This window comes from Urocampus carinirostris, chromosome 19 (genome assembly GCF_059441175.1).
Source record: "Urocampus carinirostris isolate Australia breed hairy pipefish chromosome 19, RoL_Ucar_1.0, whole genome shotgun sequence".
Lineage (NCBI taxonomy): Eukaryota > Metazoa > Chordata > Actinopteri > Syngnathiformes > Syngnathidae > Urocampus > Urocampus carinirostris.
This window is the reverse complement of record NC_142367.1, coordinates 13,067,028-13,090,207: the sequence shown is the minus strand read 5'-3', so window position 1 is coordinate 13,090,207 and position 23,180 is coordinate 13,067,028. Positions and strand designations below refer to the sequence as shown.

The window sequence follows — 23,180 nt, the reverse complement described above, 5'->3', positions numbered from 1 at the left end:
ATAAAATGAAAATTTCCACGATGGTTTTGTCGCATTTTAGCGCCCACGTGGTCATAAACGATATAACGTTGGCAGAAGTGATTAGTAATGACGTTTAGTTTGAGATCCTCTTTTCGCGTTATCAGATTGTTTTGATTTCGAAACCTGCTGAATTGTGCTTTGAGCGCTACACAAACTAGCATCATTTTCTTGCATGTTAAGTATAAGCCTTATGATTTTTCATGGCAAAAACTAGCGTTGTATTTCTTGCAAAAAAACAAACTTGAAAACTGCGCTGATCTCTCATAAATATTGCTTATCTATCGTAAAATTCTTCAATATTCTCTTTCATGTTATTTTTTGTTTTATTACACGTTTCTTTGTGGAGTGCAATGTCTAAACTTGCTTAAACAATATACGCTACAGTGTTATCAATGACAACAAAGACAGTTCTATTCTATTTGGGATGAGGTTCTTATAGGTGACTCTCTGGACTTCCTTTAGAATGTATCAGGCGTAACTGCCTGAATTGGCGGAGTATCTGTAATTTTGTCCTTAAATTGCTTTACAGTATTCACAATGTTGCCAACATTTTTCCTAGAATGTGATGGATCAGTACAACCCCAGTTTGAGGAACTTGGTCAACCTGGGGAAGAGCTATGAGAAGTCAGTCACAGGTAAGCAGACATTGGCTATTTTCGAAGGGAATAGTCTGATTGAGATCCGAATGATTTGGATCATCCGATTAATCCGTTTACCATTGTGACAGAAAATGAAACGTATGTTGTATGTTTCTTTGCTCCTGTGCTGCTGGTAAATTCATTCTTTATTCTGTTTTTACTATGAGACACCTGCAAAGAAGGGGGCTGAGGTTGATAGGCGTGGTCATTATTTTGTCTATTATCATTGCTCATAGTTTCTTGTTTTTTTGGGTTACTGTTTATCATTTTCACTATTGTGCACTATGGTTTGTTGTTTTAGTTATTATGCTCAGAGTTGGGTAGAGTTGCCAAACTTTTTACTCAAGTAAAAGTACTGTTACTTCAGAATAGTAGGATTCAAGTAGAAGTAAAAAAGTAATCATTCAAATAATGACTTAAGAAAAAGTAAAGTATTTGGTGGAAAAAATAATCAAGTACTGAGTAACTAGCAACGTCTTATTTATTTATGTTAAAAAAAAAAATACAACAACCATTCAATCAGATCACCAAATCATCAAAGTCCATCCAATCAACACTAAATACTGTATGTATGTATCTATATTTGTATCTTTGTGTGAGGCTATATACATCACACATACAGTACAGTATAAAAATGTTCATTAACCCTATGCCACGTGGTGGTTGAATAGGTCACTGGTAAAATTTAGATAAAATAAACAAAGTCTCTGACAAAATAAATGCGCCTAAGCAGACAGAAGCGTACTTCCGTGGAGATTTAAGTAGCGGGTTTAATGTAGCCTAATGTAGTGGAGTAAGAGTACAGTTTCTTTTTCACAAATCTACTCAAGTAAAAGTAAAAAGTGAAGTGATTTAAAACTACTCTTAGCACAACAAAATCTCTAGAAACTTACTCAAGTAAATATAACGGAGTAAATGTAACTCGTTACTACACACCTCTCATTATGGACTATTGACATCATTGTCACTATTGACCAATCATGTTGCCATTCTTTAATTTCTACACCCTTTAGAACTGATCCGTTTTTTTGAAACATTGAAGATCCTGCATAATAAAAAGCAGGTTTTTGGTGATGGTCCTCAGAGCGGGGGCTTGAATTCATGATCTTAAGGCTTCCACCCCTGTCCTATTTCATTTTCAATATCTACTCAAATATAAACTTGACAGAAAACACCAAAATTATATTAACCCATTCTACAAGAGGCAGCAAACAAGCCAAAGTTGCCGTGTATAGTTTGTTTTCGTACCTCAACACCAAGGTACTTTGTGGCACCAACGAAGAAGAAAAAACCCATCAGGCATTGAATAAACCGGTATGGGTTTAGATCAGGGGTCTCCAACATGGAGCATACAGCAGTTAGCTCCCTAAGAGCACCTGAGAAGCCTTAAATATCTCAAATTATTGTTAGCTTAGAATTTATATATAAATATCACTCAGTGCCCATGTACAAGGAAGATGTTTTAGTGGTTGACTATTTTAACCATGTCTAATGATTACATCCTTTCAATTACTTAGTCATAACATAGTAATAACATAAGTTGCTTTTTTAAAAATGTATAACAAACTAGTTGCTCTTGCTGTGAATCGTTAAAAAAAAGTAGCACTCTGCTTTAAAAAGTTTGGTTATTCCTGATTTACATGATGTTTGTTTACGGAGTACAGTATTTTTGGAATATAAGTCGTGCCTGATTATAAGGTTCACCCTCAAAATATCTTCCTGTGAGCGATTTATCTTTTTATATAAGGTGCTCCGGAGCACAAGGTAAATTAAATGAAAAAAAAACAGCACAACATTTAGAAAAAAATCATTTCATGGAACATAAATAATTGGAAATCTGATCTCACAACAAAATTCACTTGTTAATAAATGGTTACTCTATGTTAAAGCAATTCATTGTATTATTATATATTTCTGATTGTTTTGACTGTATTTCCAGTCTTTAAGACACACCGGATAATAAAGGGCACTTTTTGGCCAATTCACGTTTTTGGAGTGTGCCTTACAGCCTGGAAAATACGGTAACTGAAACCCTTTTAATCAGAGCCTATTTCTTACAAAACCTGAATATCAGCAATATTCTGATCTTTATCCCTTTCATGAAAACATACTTTTACTTCATCTAATTGGTTTTGATTGTTTAAAATAGCACGCACCTCTTATTGTTTTGTTTTCATGAATCACTAAACAATGCACAATCCATGTACTATATTTAATGCGTATTCATCTGATAGAATACTCATCGGGTTATCAAGAAAACAAGAAACTCAGCTTAAAGAATTTAAATTTTGTTTTCAATCATCCCGTGCAGGCATGACTCTTGCAGGAAAGGCCTACTTTGACGCCATCACGAAGATCGGAGAAAACGCTACCATGTCGCCGGTTTCGAGGGAACTTGGTAAGTTTCAAGAAAATGTTGAAAGTTTCAACTTGAAGCAGATGTTGATTTGAATAAGAGTTCAGATTTGCCATGAAGGGAGACCACAAAGAAAACATTAGCATTAGCATTTGGCTTCAACTTTATTATAGCGTCTTCCAGTTTCCTTTACACTAACAAATGAACATAGAATTGCAGTTGAATGAATGGTCTTAAATGTCCTTATAGAAAAGCACAATGAAATTGGAGGGCTTCTACTTTCAGTGATAGAAAGCGATCTAGTGAGTGTCTGGCATCAGGTGTCCTTAGAATGAGCCAGGTCTTGGCCAGATTAAAATACAAACGTCCTGAATGTAGTGGTTTACCACAAGTTGTAGCTCCTGGTCATCCGTTTTATGGGCAATGGATCTGGCGTTGGTGAGATACAGTCTCCACAGGGGTGGCTTAAAGCCCCAATGTTTAATATTTGACTACTACATGGCACTGTATTGTCTCATACGAGAGAAGACCATTGATGCACGGCACAGAGAGGTGGGAGGATATAGGTCAAATGTGGCACCTTAAATTGGGATTCCAGGGTGTAGGACAGATACAAATTTCTCAACCTATGATTTTTATATATTTTTTTAATTTAACATTTGTTTGATAGTTCATGTATTTTTGCCCTATGTTGACCTGGGTAGGGATGGGCGCCACCAGGCTGTACTTGCGCAAGACACAACACAGGAAACGGTGCCCCTACGATCCTAGTGTTTAAGGGATCCAACAACAACATTCAAATTAAAGTTTTTTTTAACACTAGGAGGCACTTAATATTACACACTGTCCGTTTAAGGGAGTTGTTTGCCTAGCCATAGCAGTAGGCTGGACCGGCAGCCTCGTCATTTCCTTCTCTCTTGACGCGGCCTCAGTTGCTCCCTCAACCTGGTAACAATCCCCAGAGCACCCGCTGGTGATCAGCTTTTCTTTGCGTGCTTATGACTGTCCCCAGAGTCTGATTTAATCAATTATTTTTTTTTCAACATAACAGGCTGCTAAAAGCTAGGTGTCGCCATTCTTTCCTGTTTGTTTTGGTTGAACATTGACTTGTCAGCCCCCACTACTGTTTGAGTGACAGCATACACAAGCCTACCACAGTTTGCCCACCCAAAACACCAAGCCCTCCCTACCCTGCCTATGTCATAGTATTTGCTGAGTGCTGTCTGCTCAGAACATGTTGCACCATACATTGATTTTACTGAGAATAAATTCCACACGCATTGAACCTGCGATAACCAAAGCGCGAAGTAGTGACGGGTCTCATTAGTTTTATATTATATTAACGCACTGGATTATTTTATTAAAAAGGATTTTATGCTAGCACCATCCGCACCCATACAAACTGCTCTATAAATAAAAAAACAACTTAGCGGAACCTACGTTTTACAATTCCTCTAAGTAAGGTTTATTTTTACATTTCACGGAACAATACTTTTTAATCATCGCGTTGGCAACCTGGCAACAATTCCGACCGATGAGTTTCCTCGTATTTCAACCGCGCCGCTGCCCTCACGTTCGTTTCATTCATCACCAGAGTAGTTTTCAATTACAGTATGAGTGCTAAAATCTTAAAGCTGGTTTAATTTTCAAAGGATCATTTTCAGAATATGTTGCCTTGTCGCTCTAATTAGAGATGATGTGATAGTTTAGATTTTACTGACAGGACAGTTATGTTGTGAAAGGAGCTGGAATCGGATATTTCTGCAGGAAGAAAGAACCATGTCTCCGAATTATGAGGTATACATTAGTCCTTCTTCCAGTGCTCCTATTAGACATAGTTGTGGTCATAAAGTTTCATCGAGTGGGTGGATTAATAAAGCACTCTTGAAGATGCAGTAGACCTGGAATACAACACTATTTTTTCTGAGGTGGGAATCACAAAGTGAAATTGCCTTGGAGTCGAGGGATAGAAACTTTGGTTCCTGCGGATGCTTGAAAAGTCTGGAAAGGCATTGAATTAATTGTTCCAGAAATAAGGCCTTAATTGACATTAAAATGTCTTAAATCTAATTTCAAAAGTCTTAAAAAGGTGAACACATTAAAAAGGTTTAGATTTGTTTGAACTAAAGAGATTTCGTCTCGCCTTCGCGTAGACTAAAATAGGCTTCGTTCATCCAAAATTGAAACAAAATGGTATAGGTTTTGTGTCCGAGCCATACCTAAAAAGAGCTATATATGGCTTGCGAGCCATAGGTTCCCGACCCATTCTTTGGACCACGGGAAAGTGTAAGTTTAATGAGAAGTGGCTTTCCAACAAATATTTTTCACCATAGCTAAACGCTGTGCCAGGTAATGTGTACAAGGCATGATTTATTGTGTATCTGTATATATATATATATATGTATGTATGTACGTGTATTTATATATATATATATGTGTATATATATATATATATATATGTATATAATTTGGCCACTTGATCTTAAATTTGGTTTCAAAAGCATTAAAAAAGTCTTAAAATGTCTTGAATTTAACTTGGCTCAAGGAACCCTGGAAACCTATGTTAATGCTAATGCATTCTGAAACCCCGGTATCCCAGATAAAAACATATTAGTATATAGTAAGTAGTACTTATTGTTGATATACAGGTGAATAATTAGATAACATTATAAATATACATGAAGTAAATTATAAATAATACTTACTTTTGGTGCGATGTGACTTGAGCTGTTACAGTGGAGTAAGTGGGTGGATGCAGAGGGGGGTAGGAATTTCAAAATACCACTTATTTTAAAACTTCCACTTGCGGGGAATGTCATGCCCTTTGAACATTCTCTTGCTTTGATCCCCTCCATCGATTGGCTACAGCCTTGCATTTTAGTGAGAATAGCGATTTGTGTGCCGTCGCAAGCTTCATTTCCATGGTTATCATGTGTTTGCTTCTCCCTGTAGTATCCTCGCAAGCCATAGCGTGTCAAACTCAAGGCCCGCGTTCCACATCCGGCCCGTGAAATCCTTTGATATACATCTACTATAATGGCCCGGGTCTATGAAACCCTGACAACTTTCAAATTTTACTAGGATACTAAAAAACACAATGGCCGAGAAAATTATGTTAACTGACTTTGCCGGTAAACCCGTGTGTCTTATTTGTGGAGATTTTGTGGCCTTAATTGAGGAATTTAATGTGAAACGACACTACAAGACAAAACTTCAGAGTAAGCTGAAAAACCTTGAATCCAGAGAAATGATACAGAAAGTTGAAGAGTTAAAGAAGAATAAAAAGATGTTTTTCACTAAAGCAAATTCCCAAAGTGAAAAGTACAAATTTTATTTATATTTTCCGTTTTTTCATATTTTCATTTTTATAGTTTTGACAGGAGATATTTTTATGGAGAGCAACAATTTGTAATTCATTTCATGTTTAAGTTTGTTTATTCTGGAATAATATTCCTGACTGTTTTAGATTCATATTTGTTTATTTATTTTAAAAAAAAGGGAAAGTGTATTCAATAAATATGTATCCTGTTCGCCCCGTGACCAAAGGTGTGGTTTGAGTTCTGGCCCTCTGTATAATTAAGTTTGACACCCCTGCCATAGCGAATAAATATAGTACCAAAAATTCGGTAATGTATCGGCTACTCGCAAAGTCTTTATGAAGCACAAAATATTCCAAACTGAACGGAGAAAGAGAAAGGCATTGTGAGAGGTAGTTCAGCTGTGATGCAAACAGATAGCAGGCCAGCATTTTTTATGTCGTTGCTCAATAGCACACATGTAAAGTTTTTGGGCAGGCAAAATTATTTGTCTTTGTTGTCCTATAGTCCCCAAAAACTTCCACACCATAAAGTGAAAACGGCATAAGGCGGGGGGCCCCGTATCCTGGGGGGAGGGGGAGGTCTACTGTACTAGCATTGCAGATATCGAGGAAAACCGTGACCCTTAAACAGGGCAAAGTATACAATTAAACAAACTCCCCACTCTCTCCCTTCTCCTGCGACTATTTCACGAGAGAGTGCCAAATCTCCTGCAGCTCGCTGTAGGCGTCATACAGCAAACATGCTGAATAAACACCCGCACAGAAGAATGTCTTCTCACAGCTGATCCTCCTTCAGACCTGACTCCACTCAAACTAATCCACCAACTGTTTGTGGAACTCTCAAAGTGGAGTGGAGTCGATGGTTAATATTTTTGCTTGATTTGAACCGCGCCGGCTAGCATGAAAAGCTAGCGGTTGGCATGTTCACATCACATTTCTGAAATGGGGGATTGAAATCTTTGTTTGGGTTCTTAATTTAGGAAGAGAGTATTAAGCCCTCAGAGTTGGCATTTGTCACGTTTTGCTCAAAGTAAACAAAATCTGTTGATGTGAATTAAATAGTATCAGTGGGGGAGAGGAAATAATCCGAATTGCTGCAGTTTTATTTCCTTCATTACTTATCAGAGAAACTTGGGGCGTTAAGTATCTTTCATTCAGTGTTTTTCTCCCTCTGTAATTGTTTTCTTATATAATTTTACCAGGGTTCGGTAAGGTTACTTTAACTTGATTACTTTCAATTACTTTTGGATTACTCCAATACCAAATATGCTAATAAAAGACAAAAGAAACTAAATATGAATAAAATTACTAATTTTTTTTGCAGGCTTGGGGAGTAACGGAACACATGGAACGGCAAAATGATGTTGGCAAGCTGTTTGGATTTATTTTCATTTCGTTTCTGTCACATTTTATGTTAGTTTTGCCAGAGATCAAAGAGATCAAAGCCAGGAGAGAAAGCTTACCACGTTTTGTGAGTCATCATTATATTCATATTTAGTTTCTTTTGTCTTTTATTAGCATATTTGGTATTGGAGTAATCCAAAAGTAATTGAAAGTAATTAAGGTAAAGTAACCCTACCCAACCCTGTATTTTACATTATTATCGTCATGGTCTTTGTAGGAGAGGGATCCCTGCGGGGGAAGCAGGAACTGTAGGCAGTGGTGCTCAAAAAGAGGGAGGGTATTAAATAACAACAGAGCTACAAAACAAAACCTGACTAAGTCAAAACCAGAAACAAAGACCTAAACTGGATATAGGAAATGCAAGGTATAAAGTAGCAAACTAATACGTGGGCACTAAACCACTAACAAAATGTCAAAACAAGAAAGCAGACGCAAAAGAAAACAGAAATGGCGTGGCGGTGGAATAAAAAAGACCCGACAACATGTGCTGTCTGACATATCCTTATAAACGGTGAGGGACAGGTTGTCGCCCCCTCGTGGAAGGAGGCACAACAGACCCTAACTGTCAGGACCAGAACAGAAACAGGACCCACTTGCGTGACGTTTACCACAAGTTTTATTGAAAGAGAGAGGAAGGGCTGCGCCCACGATCTGGTGTATGCTGGGCGCGGGAAGCAAATCTCTCTGATACTCGGATTGTGATCCGAACACGGAAGTGGATCTTCCTTAGCGAGCAATGGCGGTGTCAGGGGCGGAAAACTGGTCGGTAGCCGGGACTGGGAGAGCAAGACGTGGTCGGGGTCGGAAATGAGTCGTAAGCCGGGACGAGAGAGCAGACGTGGTCCAGATCAAAACAGGTCATAGTGGGGGACAAACGGGAGCAAAAAACAGGACAGGCCTGAGTCAGGGTCGAAAAAGGCTTGCCTAGTATACACGGAGATTCGCAGACGGACTGACCACTAGGGATTGACAGCACAAATACTGAGAGGGAGCCAATCAGAACCCGCGGCAGTTGGCGCCAAATGAGCGGCACAGCCTAGTCACATCAGTAATCATGAAACCAATGAGTATTTTGTTATTATGATCATATTATGATTATTCATTATTTTATGCATTTTTAAAATTATTTCTGTAATGTTATATTTTTATATTCGTAAAGTAAAAATATTAGCCAAATGATCTGCATTTTTTTTTCATTTTAATGACGTTATTTCTAGGAAAAAAATTGTAATTAAAAAAGAAAAAAATAATATAAGCAACATTATTGGTTTAAGTTTTCATTTTTATTTTCTCATATTATTTTTCAGGGTACTGTCACCATTATGTCTTGTAAATCTGAGGCCTTTGACATTTTGACGAAAAAGAAAATAAGAGATTTAAAAACTTTAAAGTAGCGCTCTGCTGCTATATTTTCCAACTTTAGGGTCCGAGCCTCTTTTGGGTGAATTGAATCAGTGTTCATTTTTGGCGTTCACTCAGGTGTCCCTAGTGTTGAGGCCTATATGAGAACTGTTAAGAAACTTGATTCATGTTGACAAACGATTAAAAAGCTTCCTATGCGGGAGGGCGTATTGCGGTCTGCAGGGAATCGCCTTACGTCTCGGATATTGCAAGCAGAAAAGCGTTCTTTAGTCAGGAATCGTGTGAAAACATCGAGCTATGCCTTCAGCGCCAGAAGAATGTTAATGTCGGATGCGGCTATTTGTGAGCGGGATGCAGAGAGGAGAGACGTTCCTCGGCTTTGCGAGATGATTGAAACATTTCAGAGCTATTTGATGAGTTTGTTTGACTGTCTAGACTCGCACAGTGTTGGCTTTGTGCTGGCGTGCCACGCATGATGAACAGTTTGCCCGGCAGTTCGCGCCCAAACGTGAGTTGAAGCAGGGCGCAACCGGAAAAATGGCCCTAGAATTCTTTGCCTACTGGCTCAGAACCTCGAAAATTGTAGTTTCTGGAATCAGTCAACATGCATTTTTGGATGCAGCATTAATCGGGCATGACGATCTCTCACCAATAGGAGAAAATGACAGTTTTCAAGTCAAAAAGGGTGAATTGAATAGATCCGGGGAGAAGTTTTTGGGAGGTGGGAAGGGGTGGATAGTGAGATTTTCCAGAGTAAATCAGGCGTTTGAGGGGATTTTGAATTAAAATCGGTCACTTTTGTAAGAGCAGGAGTACTGTATTTATTTGCGTGTAACACACATTCAATTTGATCTCATTATCACACTATCTTTATTCACAGTACCAGAGACGAATGTTAGAGAATGGAGAAAGTTGTCCTGAAAGTTGTTAAAAAAAAACACAATAAAGTCTGACGAGGGAAACAACTCTTTGGTATTGATCATTAATCGGACTTTGAAGGACATGAAATAAAATTTTATGTCAGTCCTGCGTTTATACAGACGCTCCTCTACCTACGACCATTCGACTTACGCAAAGCGGTAGATACGAACATTTTTTACGGGATGTCTAAAAATATCCCGACATCACTGTTAGTTAGATTTTGTATTGTGTGCACCATTTTCCGAGTACAGGACAGGACAGAACAGTAGTGATTCTTTCTACTGTGAGAGGTCACCCAGCATCCAACCCGAAGAAAAAATCCGGCTTCTACTTCCTGGTTCGTGTGTTATCATAACAACGTGTGCTGAATTTTGCCGTTTTTATTGTTTAATATCTTGTGCATCCGTTCAAAATGGTTGAAGTAAAGTGTAAAGAAGAGGAGAGCGGTTTCCTGTGAAATGAAAGTGGAATAAGAAAGCTTGATGCGGTTAAGAAAATAGTCGGACGCTTTTTTGGGCCACTTTTTACCACGAAGGAGGACCTCTTGAAGCGTATCTCCCAAAAGTAAGTTAAACTTCACTTAATTTATCTTTTTAGAGCATATTACTGTATGATATGTTTGTTTTTTAGTACAAAACAATACAGGGTACTTATACAAGCCTTAAACATACTTAGATAGACCATAAACATACAAAATATAGCACTGAAGCAACTTACGAACAAATTCAACTTACGAACGATCGTCCGGAACCTAACTCATTTGTAGGTCGGGCAGCTTCTGTAGTTGTCAATCAATGACACATTCTACAGCATTTGTCACTTTCAATATTTAGCTTGAGCTGAGATAAATTTAAACATTTTATACTGATTTTTATCAAAAAATGTGGTGTGCGCGTTATACACAAATAAATACTTTATTTCCTCTACTTTCTTGAATTGAATTGTCTTTCTTGTCATTGATATGAGTGTTGTGAAATATAATATGCAAACAGATTGGACATTCCTCCCACCCCTTTAAGCCTTGACCCATTTTCATGCCAGACTGATAAAATACAGAAGTTAATGCATTCACTGGCCACAACTTTAGGTCAAATTTAATGCCTTTTAATAAGTTTGACGTTTAAGTCAAGTGAAGTCATGTTTATTTGTATATCCCTCTACATATCTTAAGCACAATTAGTTATTTTCCATTAATAGGTGCTGCAGGATTTCAAAAATCTCAACACAAGTTTTATACACACCTGTATATTTTTTCTTATTTTATCACTAAAAGCATTTTATGTTAAAAATCAAAGATTCAATGACTGAATTATTTTTGCCATACTATAATATTTTTATTTTTAATATTTTTTTTATTTCCCTGGACAAATAAATTATGAGGGCGGCAACGAGGCTGAGTCGTTAGGGCGTCCGCGGGACAGTTCTGAGGTCATGGGATCTAATCCTCCTGTGTGGAGTTTGCATGTTCTCCCCGTGCTTGCGTGGGTTTCCTCCGTGCACTCCGGTTTCCTCCCACATTGCAAAAACATGCGTGTCAAGTTAATTGGTCCGTTCAAATTGGCCTTAGGTATGAATGAGGGAGTGAGTTGTCTGTCTCTGTGTGCCCTGCGACTGGCTGGCAACCAGTTCAGGGTGTCCCCTTCCCACTGCCCGAAGAAAGCTGGGATGGGCTCCTGCACCCCCGCGACCCTACTGAGGATAATGGATGGATAAATGGAAGAAGTTACGAAAAATGATCAAATAGACATAAATTGCCATTCATTCATTATTACAATTTATTCCCGATTTTGTATTTAGCTAAATTGCATTTTCTCACTTTTTTTATTGACAACAACTTAAAAATAAAGAAATGAAACAAAAAAAAAACATTTTTAGGACATTTTTCCTCAATACAAATACCAGAAATGACTACAGATATTACATTCCTTTCTTTTTTCCCCTATACAACTCAAAAATAGATATAGATACTCCTAACACAATCCTTTTGCCTAAAATTCTACAAAATTATTGACAATATGATTCTCACCTGATTTTCTGTTTCCCAATTGTAAATCAGATACTAATACTGATGTCTGAGACGGGACCTGATCACTTAAAAAATATATTTTCCAGGGAAAAATAAAAGTATCGATAGCAATATCAGTACTTGATATCACTCTTAGGTATTTAAATTTTTTACTGAAACAGAAATCAAGTTTCTAAGTACGCGTAACTGAGAAACATTACTTGGTCACCAACACAAGCACTGCATTTTCCATGGAGTAATTACTGATTGTGTAATTTCTTCCAAAAAGATGTGGAGAATGAAACCAGAGCGTTGAGTCAATCCTGATTTCACAGTTTTTATCGCTCTTACGACACACGAGTACGTGCAATTGCGGAACGTGACGCATGGCGGATGTGCTCACACAGACTCAGCCGAGCGTTTCATTGGTCGGCTCGGTCCTAGTCGGGAGAACACATGATATGTGTACTGTACTCTACGAAAAAACCAAGGACCGTTAAGGGTAAAATAAACTCATAAAACTACGATTGCCCGGTTAACCTTGATGGGACACTGGATACAGTAAACCCCAGGGTTACGGCGTACCCGCCTTACAATGTTTTCACTTTATGGCGTGGAATAAGATTTTTCGGACCCTCTTTAGAATTGCCTGCCCAAAAACTCTGCAGTGTCTGTGCGTAGTTAGTGTTATGTCTCTAACATGCCTGTCTGCAATTGATCGACGTCATTTCAAATACTTGTCTGCTACTGGCCTGTGTCACCATGAAAATAAATTAATGCTAATATACTATTGGCTGAGCTCCTTCCCATAATGCCTTTTTCTCTCTTTGTTCATTTCAACACCTCATATGCTTCATAAAGACTTTGTGTCTTGGTCTGATTACAATGTTGTACTTAGTTTATACATTATGGGTCTCAGTGATGCTAAAGAAAGAAGCAAAAACGACTGACTGATGAAACCGAGTTTTGGGTGACCATATTGCCTACCCCTTCTTTCGATCAAAAATTGTGATTAGTAAAAGTATTAAAGTAAAATCAAATGCTACTTTGGTTCAACTTTCTCCTTATGATTAATACATCGTGCTAAAATTCAAGATCAAAATAATTTTTGTGGCAGTGTTTTGTGCATTTAAATATTTAATCCTTAAAAAAGGTTTCAGATCAGGCATGCCAAACATACGGCCTGCGGGTCAGGTCCAGCCTGTTTGATGATTTAATCCATGCCACTATAAAGTTTTGAGGATGCCCAAAAAGAAGCGAATCGCTGGTACGTTTCTATCAAAAGTAAAATTTTTAAAATAAATGGAAACCAAATGCTCCTTCCAGCTACAAGAGGGCCCTGTTGAGTTTATTGCGTAATGTTGAGGTAAGATCTTAGGCCCGAACCCGAGCCTGGCCTGAACCCGACCTAAACATAACCTTTGGTTTCGGGGCGGATCAGGCCGAGCTTCTCTTTCTAGGATCAACGCAGCGCATCATGCAGGCTAGTCGGCGCGTGCGCTTGTTGGCACGTGTGCTTATCAAATCCCCCTTCCTCCTCCCGAGTCTTCGCAAATAAAATCTAAAAATTCGGGTTTGCTTCTGGCTTGGTCCCTCAAAAAGAAAGTTAATTGGTCAGGCTGTTTGGACTTTAATAACTGCGGACCCGGGTCGAATTTGGCAGGTCGTGATTTTTTTAGGCTGTAGCTTACCTCTAGCGTGATGAGTTGGTTCAGGTGTAAAACTGCATTCAATGCCAACCATGGAAATATTTTTTCCCAATTGTTTGCGAATCAATGTGTTGCGTTTAGAAAATATCTCTTGTCATATGTGATAATATACTGGACTGTCTCAGAAAATTAGAATATTGTGATAAAGTTCTTTATTTTCTGTAATGCAATTAAAAAAACAAAAATGTCATACATTCTGGATTCATTACACATCAACTGAACTATTTCAAGCCTTTTATTATTTTAATATTGCTGAATTTGGCTTACAGCTTAAGAAAACTCAAAAATCCTATCTCAAAATATTAGAATATCATGAAAAAGTATACAAGTAGGCTATTCAACTAATCACCTGAATCATCTAATTAACTCGAAACACCTTGCGAGGGTTTTCTGAGCCTTAAAAACACTCAGCTTGGTTCAGTAAACTAAATCACTGCTGATCTGACTGCTGTCCAGAGGACCATCATTGATACCCTCCATCAGGAGGGTAAGACACAAAAAGAAATTTCTCAAAGAGCAGGCTGTTCACAGAGTGCAGTTTCAAAGCATATCCACAAAAAGTCTGTTGGAAGGGAAAAATGTGGCCGGAAACGCTGCACAACCAAGAGAGATGACCGCAGCCTTAACAAAATTGTGAAGAAGAGCCGCTTCCAGAATTTGAGGGAGCTTCCAAGACAGTGGGCTGAAGCTGGAGTCCAGGTATCAAAAGCCACAGTTCACAGACGTGTCCGGGAAATGGGCTACAATAGCTGTATTCCCATGGTCAAGCCACTTCTGAACTCAAGACAACGGAAGAAGCGTCTGACTTGGGCTATGGAGAAGAAGCACTGGACAGTTGCAGAGTGGTCCAAAGTCCTCTTTTCAGACGAAAGCAAGTTTTGCATTTCATTTGGAAGTCAAGGCGCCAGAGTCTGGAGAAAGGCTGGAGAAGAGCAAAATCCAAGTTGCTTGAAATCCAGTGTGAAGTTCCCACAGTCAGCAATGGTTTGGGGAGCCATGTCAGCTGCTGGTGTTGGTCCACTGTGTTTCATCAAGTCCAGAGTAAATGCAACTGTGTACCAAGAGATTTTAGAGCACTACATGCTTCCATCTGCTGAAAAGCTCTATGGAGATGAGAATTTCATTTTCCAGCATGATCTGGCACCTGCCCACAGTGCCAAAACCACCAGTAACTGGTGCACTGACCATGGCATCACTGTCCTTGATTGGCCTGCTAATTCCCCTGACCTGAACCCCATCGAGAATTTGTGGGGTATAGTTAAGAAGAAGATGAAAGACACCAGACCTACAAATGCAAATGAGCTGAAGGCCGCTATCGAAGCATCCTGGGCATCAATAACACCTCAGCAATGCCACAGGCTGATTGCCTCCATGCCACGCCGGATTGATGCAGTAATCCGTGCAAAAGGATTCCCAACCAAGTACTGAGTGCATCAATGGACATTTTCAAATGTTTGATTTAGTTTTGCTGTTATAAAATTATTTTTTTTACTTGGTCTGAGGAAGTATTCTAATATTTTGAGATAGGATTTTTGAGTTTTTTTCAGCTGTAAGCCAAAATCAGCAATATTCAAATAATAAAAGGCTTGAAATAGTTCAGTTGATGTGTAATGAATCCAGAATGTATGACATTTTTGTTTTTTTAATTGCATTACAGAAAATAAAGAACTTTATCACAATATTCTAATTTTCTGAGACAGTCCAGTATAAGGCAGGTTGCTAATGGAACTTGATCAATAAAGCATACTACTGAAAACAGAAGCTAAAAATTTGTAGTTGAAACTATTTTACTGATCCAGCCCACCTGAGAACAGAAAGTCTGGATCTGGGCCCAGAACCAAACTGAGTTCGACATCCCTGCACTATGGTACCATAAACTCCGATCTTTGTTCAATATTACTCCCTTCGATTAAAAAATCGTGCGCAAATTCAAGAGCGAAAGCCGTTTTGACAGCATTTGTGCAATTGAATATTTAATCCCATCAAAAGGTTAGAGTGTCAAACACCCATTATTTTCAAGTAAAGTTTTAACACTTTATTAAAACTGGCAGGTGCACCTCTGCCTTTTCGGCACGGTGCAAATAGGTCACAAGCCCCCTCATTGCTTGTTCCCGGTGAGAAAAATACAAAGGCAGCATTTACTAGCACTTTCTGGTGACCTTCAGTGGGCAATGTTGTTGTAGCTGGACACCACGTTTTAGACGGGAGCTCTGTAATATTGGATTTGTTTCTTTAGCGTCTTGCACAAGTGTTAGGGAGTGGGCAGTGTTGGGTCAAACACGAGATCATGCACGCCTTTTCATGTTTACATGATTTTCTTTGAGAATTCTGTTACCGACTGCCTGTCCAACAAACTTGTTCCGGAGAAATACTATTTTGGGTCTTTAAGAGGCAACACTTACAAGTTACTCATGGATCCCTTAACTGCCAGGGTTGTGGGGGCACCACTTCCTATGGTGTGTCTTGGGCAAGTACTGCCTAGCAGCGGCCATCCTTTTCTAAGCCGTTTTTGGGGGTAGGGGTTTGCTCACCCACATGAAACAGACAGCACTGGTTTCCATTATTACCAGTACTGGGGAAGCCTCTTAATCTGACTTAGATACAGAACCTTCATCATCTAGTTTCTGTTGTTTTTCGGACCTCAGCAATGTCGGGCTGCGGCGTTTGTGATATACTGAAACTACATCCTAAATTGCTGTGGAAAAACTACCTTGTTTGAAATTTTGAGTATCACATTATACAATAAGGCAGCACGGCGGCGCAGTGGTTGGCGCATGTGCGGCACAGTTCTAAGGTCTTGGGAACCTCCTGTGTGGGTTCAAATCCAGCTACCAGACTTACTGTGCGGAGTTTGTATGTTCTCCCCATGCTTGCCTGGCACTCCGGTTTCCTCCCACTTTCCAAAGACATGCATTTCAGGTGAATTGGCCGGTCCAAATTGTCCCTAGGTGTGAATGAGCGAGCGAGTTGTCTGTCCCTGTGTGCCCTGCGATTGGCTGGCAACCAGTTCAGGGTGTCCCCTGTCCACTGCCTGATGATTGCTGGGATGGGCTCCAACACCCCCGCGGTGCAGCGAATGAGATGAGATGAGATGAGACATTATACAATACGCATTGCATCATTTGTGGTTTTCATATATTTGTCAAAAAAAAACTTTGTGCCGAAGACATCTCATCCTTTGCTTGCGCGACCAATTAAAGGCACAGGTACATATCCTTAATTCCTGCACTTTATTTAAGGTCCATCCATCAATTATCTGCACCGCTTATCCTCAGTAGGGTCGCGGGGGTGCTGGAGCCCATCCCAGCAATCATCGGGCAGTGGGCGGGGGACACCCTGAACTGGTTGCCAGCTAGTCGCAGGGCACACAGGGACAGACAATTCGCTCGCTCATTCACACCTAGGGACAATTTGGACCGGCCAATTCACCTGAAATGCATGTTTTTGGAATGTGGGAGGAAACCGGAATGCCCGGAGGAAACTCACCCAAGCACGAGGAGAACATGCAAACTCTACACAGGAGGTTCGATCTCATGACCTCAGAACTGTGCCGCACACGCGCTAACCACTGCTCCACCGTGCTGCCCTAAAGTAATTTATTGTAAATAAATTCATCATATCCGATCTTTTTAGGTTACCACTGTGGAAAATAAATAATGACAACAGGTAAAATGACAACTGAAAAACTTACCAAATCTAAAATTAATTTTTTTTGCTTGTTATGTAATGATAAAAAGCTTAATAATGTTTAAATTATTTAGTACATTGGCATGTTGTGTATTTACTCCATGACCATTTGTAGATGTAGGAAAAACTGGAGTAGTAGCTCAGGAGGTAGAGCGCTCGTCTTGGGATCAAGCGATCCCAGTTCGAATCCCGGCTCGTCCGTGTTACATGTCGAAGTGTCCTTGGGTAAGACACTGAACCCCTAACACCCCCAATAAGCAGGTTAGCGCCTTACATGGCTGCAAGGCCGCTATTGGGAAATGTGGAGCACATTGTAAAGCGCTTTGGGAAGTCATTGACTTGAAAAGCGCTATATAAATGCAGATCATTTCATTTCATTTTCACATAAAAAACTATTTATGGGATTGTCTTTTTTTTTTTAATTTCAACTTCAACTTTATTTTCAAATATTCTATAATGTACACTCAACTTACAGCACAGATGAAATTAATTCCTCATCCCTGCCTGCAAACATGCAATATATAAGGCACAATGGTTAGTTGGTTGGATCCCTTAAGCACTAGGGTGTAGGGGCACCATTTCCTGCGGCGTGTCTTGGGCAAGTACAGCCTGATGGCGCCCATCCCTCTCCAGGCCAACATATGTTACCACCCGGTCTCGAACCAAGAACCTTTTGTGTGTTAGGTGAATGTGCTAACCACAGCACGACGGAAACACGAGGCACGATCCAGTACAAATAACAAATAGCAGCCAGAGCAAAGAGTCCTGAGTTTTCTTTCGACTTTCTTAAGTTAAAAAGAGAAAAATGAAATTATTAAAGTATGCATATAAAAATATGTAGGTTCAAAAGTATATAGTATAGGTGGAATCTAAATAGAGACAATTTGCATTCCTTTGTCTATCATTTATACAACACAAAACATTTTATAGGAATGTCAAGTCATGTTTATTTGTGACGCCCTTAATCACAAGTAGTCTCAAAAAGGCTGCACAGACCACAGATTATTGCAAACTACGGACTATTGTTGCACCATCCCCCTGATCTAAAACCTACATGAGGGCAAGGAAAAATTATTACTATTTTGTTACTATGTTATTACCAGGTTGTAATTATTAAAAGTACGATTAAAATGGGCTCACTCAACCACTAAAATATCATGACAAATCTGATTTGCTAGAAAATCACAATAATCTTGGTAAATTATTTTTTTAATGATACGGGAACATTTTTAGAGTTGTCCTATTGTGTTCATTTATAATATGTAGCAACACACTTTTTAGTTCAGCCAAATTCTTTTGATTTTTTTGTATAAAACAACATAGATTATAGGACTAGTTATTTGTTTCTTTATTTTTTTCATTTATATTTATGAAACAGGACATTTTTTACGGTTGTCCAGTCTTAAATAAATAAATAAATAAATAAATAAATGTCTTATGTGACAATGCAATCCTTTAGGGTAGTGCTATTTCATATACTGTACAGTATTAAATGAAGCAACACAATCTTTATGGGTCCCATTTACATTTATGTGTTTATCTATTTATTCATTTATGTTACCAAAAGCTTGTTAGAGCTGTTCTATTTCAGATATTTCTTTGATATATGAGTTCTTTTGTTGATCCATTTTCATATAAAACAACACACTTTTCAGGGTTGTCCTTCAAGGTGTCGTCCGTAACTTCAAAATATTCTACTGACGCCATCTTCTGGCTAAAACCATTATTGTAGCCTCTGTCAAGCTTTTTTTGTTGCACGTGCAAGTATGTGAGATTCTTTTGAATGAACTATTTTTTCCATCTTTTTTGGGAGTTGAGTTGGTATTTGGGCTGTATTTGAAACAGTCCTTTTCTTACTTTCACCATTTTCATTCTACAACTCAAGGAAACGACTAGCACGTGTGTGAACTACGCTCCACCCCCACTCCCCAGCCTAACAGGGTAAAATTAGGATAAAAGCAGATAGATGCAATGGGAAAAAAAACATATAAAGGCTCTTTGAACTCAGTTGGGCATTGTTAACACATACTTAATAGAGAAAATATTTGATAATAAACTTTTTAAGGACCCGTCAAACTACTCCTTTGGAAAAATAACAACTGTTGTGCAAAAGTTAGCTCTAGATCAGCGTCCTCTAGTGAACCTAGAGTCTCGATTTCACCCCATTGTGGTGGACTGATCACTGCCATTGTCTGTGTCCATGCGTAGCCGTGAATAGAAACAGTTGTGTATCGCCCGGTGCCAGAAATGTACACACAGATTGTTTTGATGGGAGATTGACAGCTGTTCAAACACCAAAGCAAGATTAGTCATTGTTGGGTACGCTAGGTGGTGCAACAGCGTATGCCATGATAAGGGTGTTGCAAAATCATCACATTTCGGAATTATTGTTTTCTAGGTATGGCTCTGATGGAGATTGCAGATTTTCACAAAAAGATCCATTTTGAGCTGGACCAAAATGTAAGTAAACAAAAGAGGTATTACTCTCATGCAAGGGTGGGAAAACTAAGCCCAGGGGCCATATGCGGCCGCGGCAGGCTTTTGAATTCGGCCTTCCAAACAAAACTGGTCAAATAGAATAGAATATAGAATAGAATATACCTTTATTGTCATTGTTACAAAATGGGTTAACATATTGTGACAACGAAATTGGGCAATAAGAAATAAAATAGTAAATAAAGTTTTTTGGGTGCCAAATAACAAATTTAATGCTTGAAAACAGGGACCTGATTATACTATTTTGCTTTCAATCTAAAATGTTAAAAGTACCAAACAAATGCTATTCTATAATACAAAATACAATACATCACCCCAGAAATACTACATAATACAACAGTAATATTACAAAAATACTAAAACAAAAACAAAAATGCTACTATGGAAATATTACAAAGATCAAATGAAATACTTCTAAAATACTACGTAAGAAATATTTCAAAAGTAATTCTACAGAAATACTACAAAAATTCTACTGTGAAAATACGATAAAAATACTACCCATAAAAAACAATAATGCTACAAAAAAGGCAGCTCGGCGGCTGGGTGGTTAACGCCCAGCACCTCGGTGCGGAGGTCCAGGGTTCAATCACAGCTACTGTAGCCTCCCTGTGCGGAGTTTACATGTTTTCCCCTTGCTAGTGTCAGGTTAATTCAGTTAAGGGTGTTGGGTTGCCCACTTCTCTCAGTCATCTGGGATGGGCTCCAACACACCCGCCACCCTACTGAGGATAAGGGCGCAGAAAATGGATAGATGGATGGATAGCACACCAAAAGTACTACTACGGATATACTACAAAAATACAACAGAAATACTACAAAAATACTACTTTGGATGTACCAGAAAAATACAACTGGTACTACAGAATTACTACCACTAAAATACTACAAAAATAATTGTGTGGATATACTACAAAAATACATAAGAAATACTACAGAATTACTACTACAAAAATGCAACAAAAAACACTAGAAAAATACAACAACGATACTAATACGTGTATATACTACAAAATATACAGCAGAAATACTATAAAAGTATTACAAAAATAAAACTACAGATATACAGCAAAAGATCTACTATGGAAATACTTGAAAATACTACTATGGAAGTACTACCAAAGTACTACTGCAGAGGTACTACAAAAATACTATAAACATAAAACTACATTAATACGACAAAAGAAAAACCTCAACTACAACAAAAATCAGACAGCAGACATGAAAAATAAATTTAAAAAAATGCAACAAATACATCAAATGAAGTGCTTAAAATGGGGACATAATACATTATTTTGCGCTACTTGTGATCGTTTCAAAGCCAATTTGATGAGACTAATTTATTTCAAAAGAAAAATAACATGTACAACATATTTTTACATTTTGGCAATCAGGGACAATGCTTCTGAAGACATTAAAACAACTTGGCACTGAATGTGATGGTCGTCAAGTCCTGTGATTTTTCATATTCCGCTCTTTTCCACCGTTTCCTTCTCTAGCCTCTTATGTTAGCCACTTGGCTGCAGGCTCTGGTTCACAGCTAGCTGCTATTAATATTAGCTGATCCGTGTAAATTCCGTTTTATTCTTGGAACCTTTACCACCCATTTTTGTAGCTACTCCCACTAAACGCTAAACCATCTCTGAACAACTCCAGCTATTTGCTCTTTTCAGCTGCTCCGGGTTTCCCAGTGTCTTCTTTGAATGAACGCGCACCAGCTCCATTTTAAGCTACTTTTAATACTTTGAATAATTAACCAAGAATGGCAGGATTGATCCTCCATGGATCATTATACACTGTCACTTTAAGTATTTCTATTCTTAATCAATCTTACTCTAATTTGAACTAAAGACTTTGTGACACTGTTAAAATGCTACAGACCAAGTAGCAAACATGTTTTTCTCCTTGTGTGACTATCCTGCTGCGACGCTAATGAGTCTGCAGAACGAGAACACTTGGAAATCTTTAACCAGGTAGCTCTTTAAAATCCATTATCGCCTCCTTTAATCATAATAACGCCACGTGAGTCCAGATCTGTTGTGTGTTCTTGGTAAGAATGACAATGAGCTTCACGCTGCTAAGCAAATTCTGATTCCACTGCTTAATGTGTTTGCTGATTTAAAGGTTTTTTTTTCTGTTATCACTAAGATAATAATACTCAGAATGTGGGAAAATATAGAATTAAGCAGAAGCAGATATTTTTGAAGTTATAATTAATCAAAAATATATTATAAAATATATTATTAAATATTGATTCAATTAAATATCAAAACAAAAAAGTAATATTGAAATCGTCCAATATTATCTGATATTTTTTTCTACAATTACATTCAATGATTTTTTTATTATAATTAATCGTTGCAAAACATATTGAAAATACTTCAAAATATTAAAACCTAAAAAGAAATATTTTAAAATGTGCAATTGATAATAATAGTGATGTTTTAATCAACTTATATATAACATATATTTTTCACTGCAAAGAATCTTCAAAATAAATATTGAAATGAGATTTGAAATAAGCAAAATGATCTGCCATCTTCCATACCAGATCAATTTAAGTATTATTTTGTAATGGGTGTTCTAGGTATTAATGGACTTATTTAGAAAAAAAAGAAAAAATAAATGTTTCTAATTCTTATTTTTGCAGTGTAATCATTTTTGTGGTTTGTTTTTCTTCTCCACCTTTGCAGTTTAAGAGATTTCACCGAGAAGTTCTTGTTGAACTAGAAAAGAAGACGGAAATGGATGTAAAGTATATGAATGTAAGTGACTACTTTTGTCATATATGTATAATATGTGTGTGTGTGTGTATATGTAAAAATATGTCCTATAAAGTTAAGTTTAACTTTACTTTTTTAAGACGAGCTTCAAGCGTTAGGCAACTACCTCCTCCTTGATAGAAACTGGCCGGAAAAACACTGATCCAACCATTTTCTCAACCGCATCAAGCCTTCATATACCACTTTCGTTTTAAAAGAAACGGCTCGCCTCTTCTTTACACTTTACACCAACCATATTGAATGGATGGACGAGATATTCAACAATAAAAATGTCAAAGTTCTTAGCGCGCTGGAGATACAGTATAGAATGTTTACACACAAACTAGGAAGAGGAAGTGGATTTCTTCTTTGGCGTGGATGCTGGGTGGCCCTTCACAGCGCCACCACACACCGGTAGCAGAAAAAAGCACTAAAGTAATGTCCTGTACTTGGAAAAAGGTGCACACAATACAAAATCTAGCTTAGAGCAATGTCCGGAT

The 23,180-nt window shown here is 38.1% G+C and overlaps 1 protein-coding gene across 2 annotated transcripts in view; it reads left to right on the top strand.

The window, feature by feature from the left end:
* baiap2l1a (BAR/IMD domain containing adaptor protein 2 like 1a) overlaps nucleotides 1-23,180 on the top strand; it is a 47,801-nt gene that overhangs the window by 3,704 nt on the left and 20,917 nt on the right. For both annotated transcript variants that reach the window (XM_088323234.1, XM_088323233.1), the window contains exons 2-5: nucleotides 581-656; nucleotides 2,971-3,057; nucleotides 19,821-19,882; nucleotides 22,612-22,683. In XM_088323234.1, coding sequence (XP_088179360.1) covers nucleotides 581-656; nucleotides 2,971-3,057; nucleotides 19,821-19,882; nucleotides 22,612-22,683 — 297 coding nt within the window. The remainder of the gene's footprint in view (nucleotides 1-580; nucleotides 657-2,970; nucleotides 3,058-19,820; nucleotides 19,883-22,611; nucleotides 22,684-23,180) is intronic.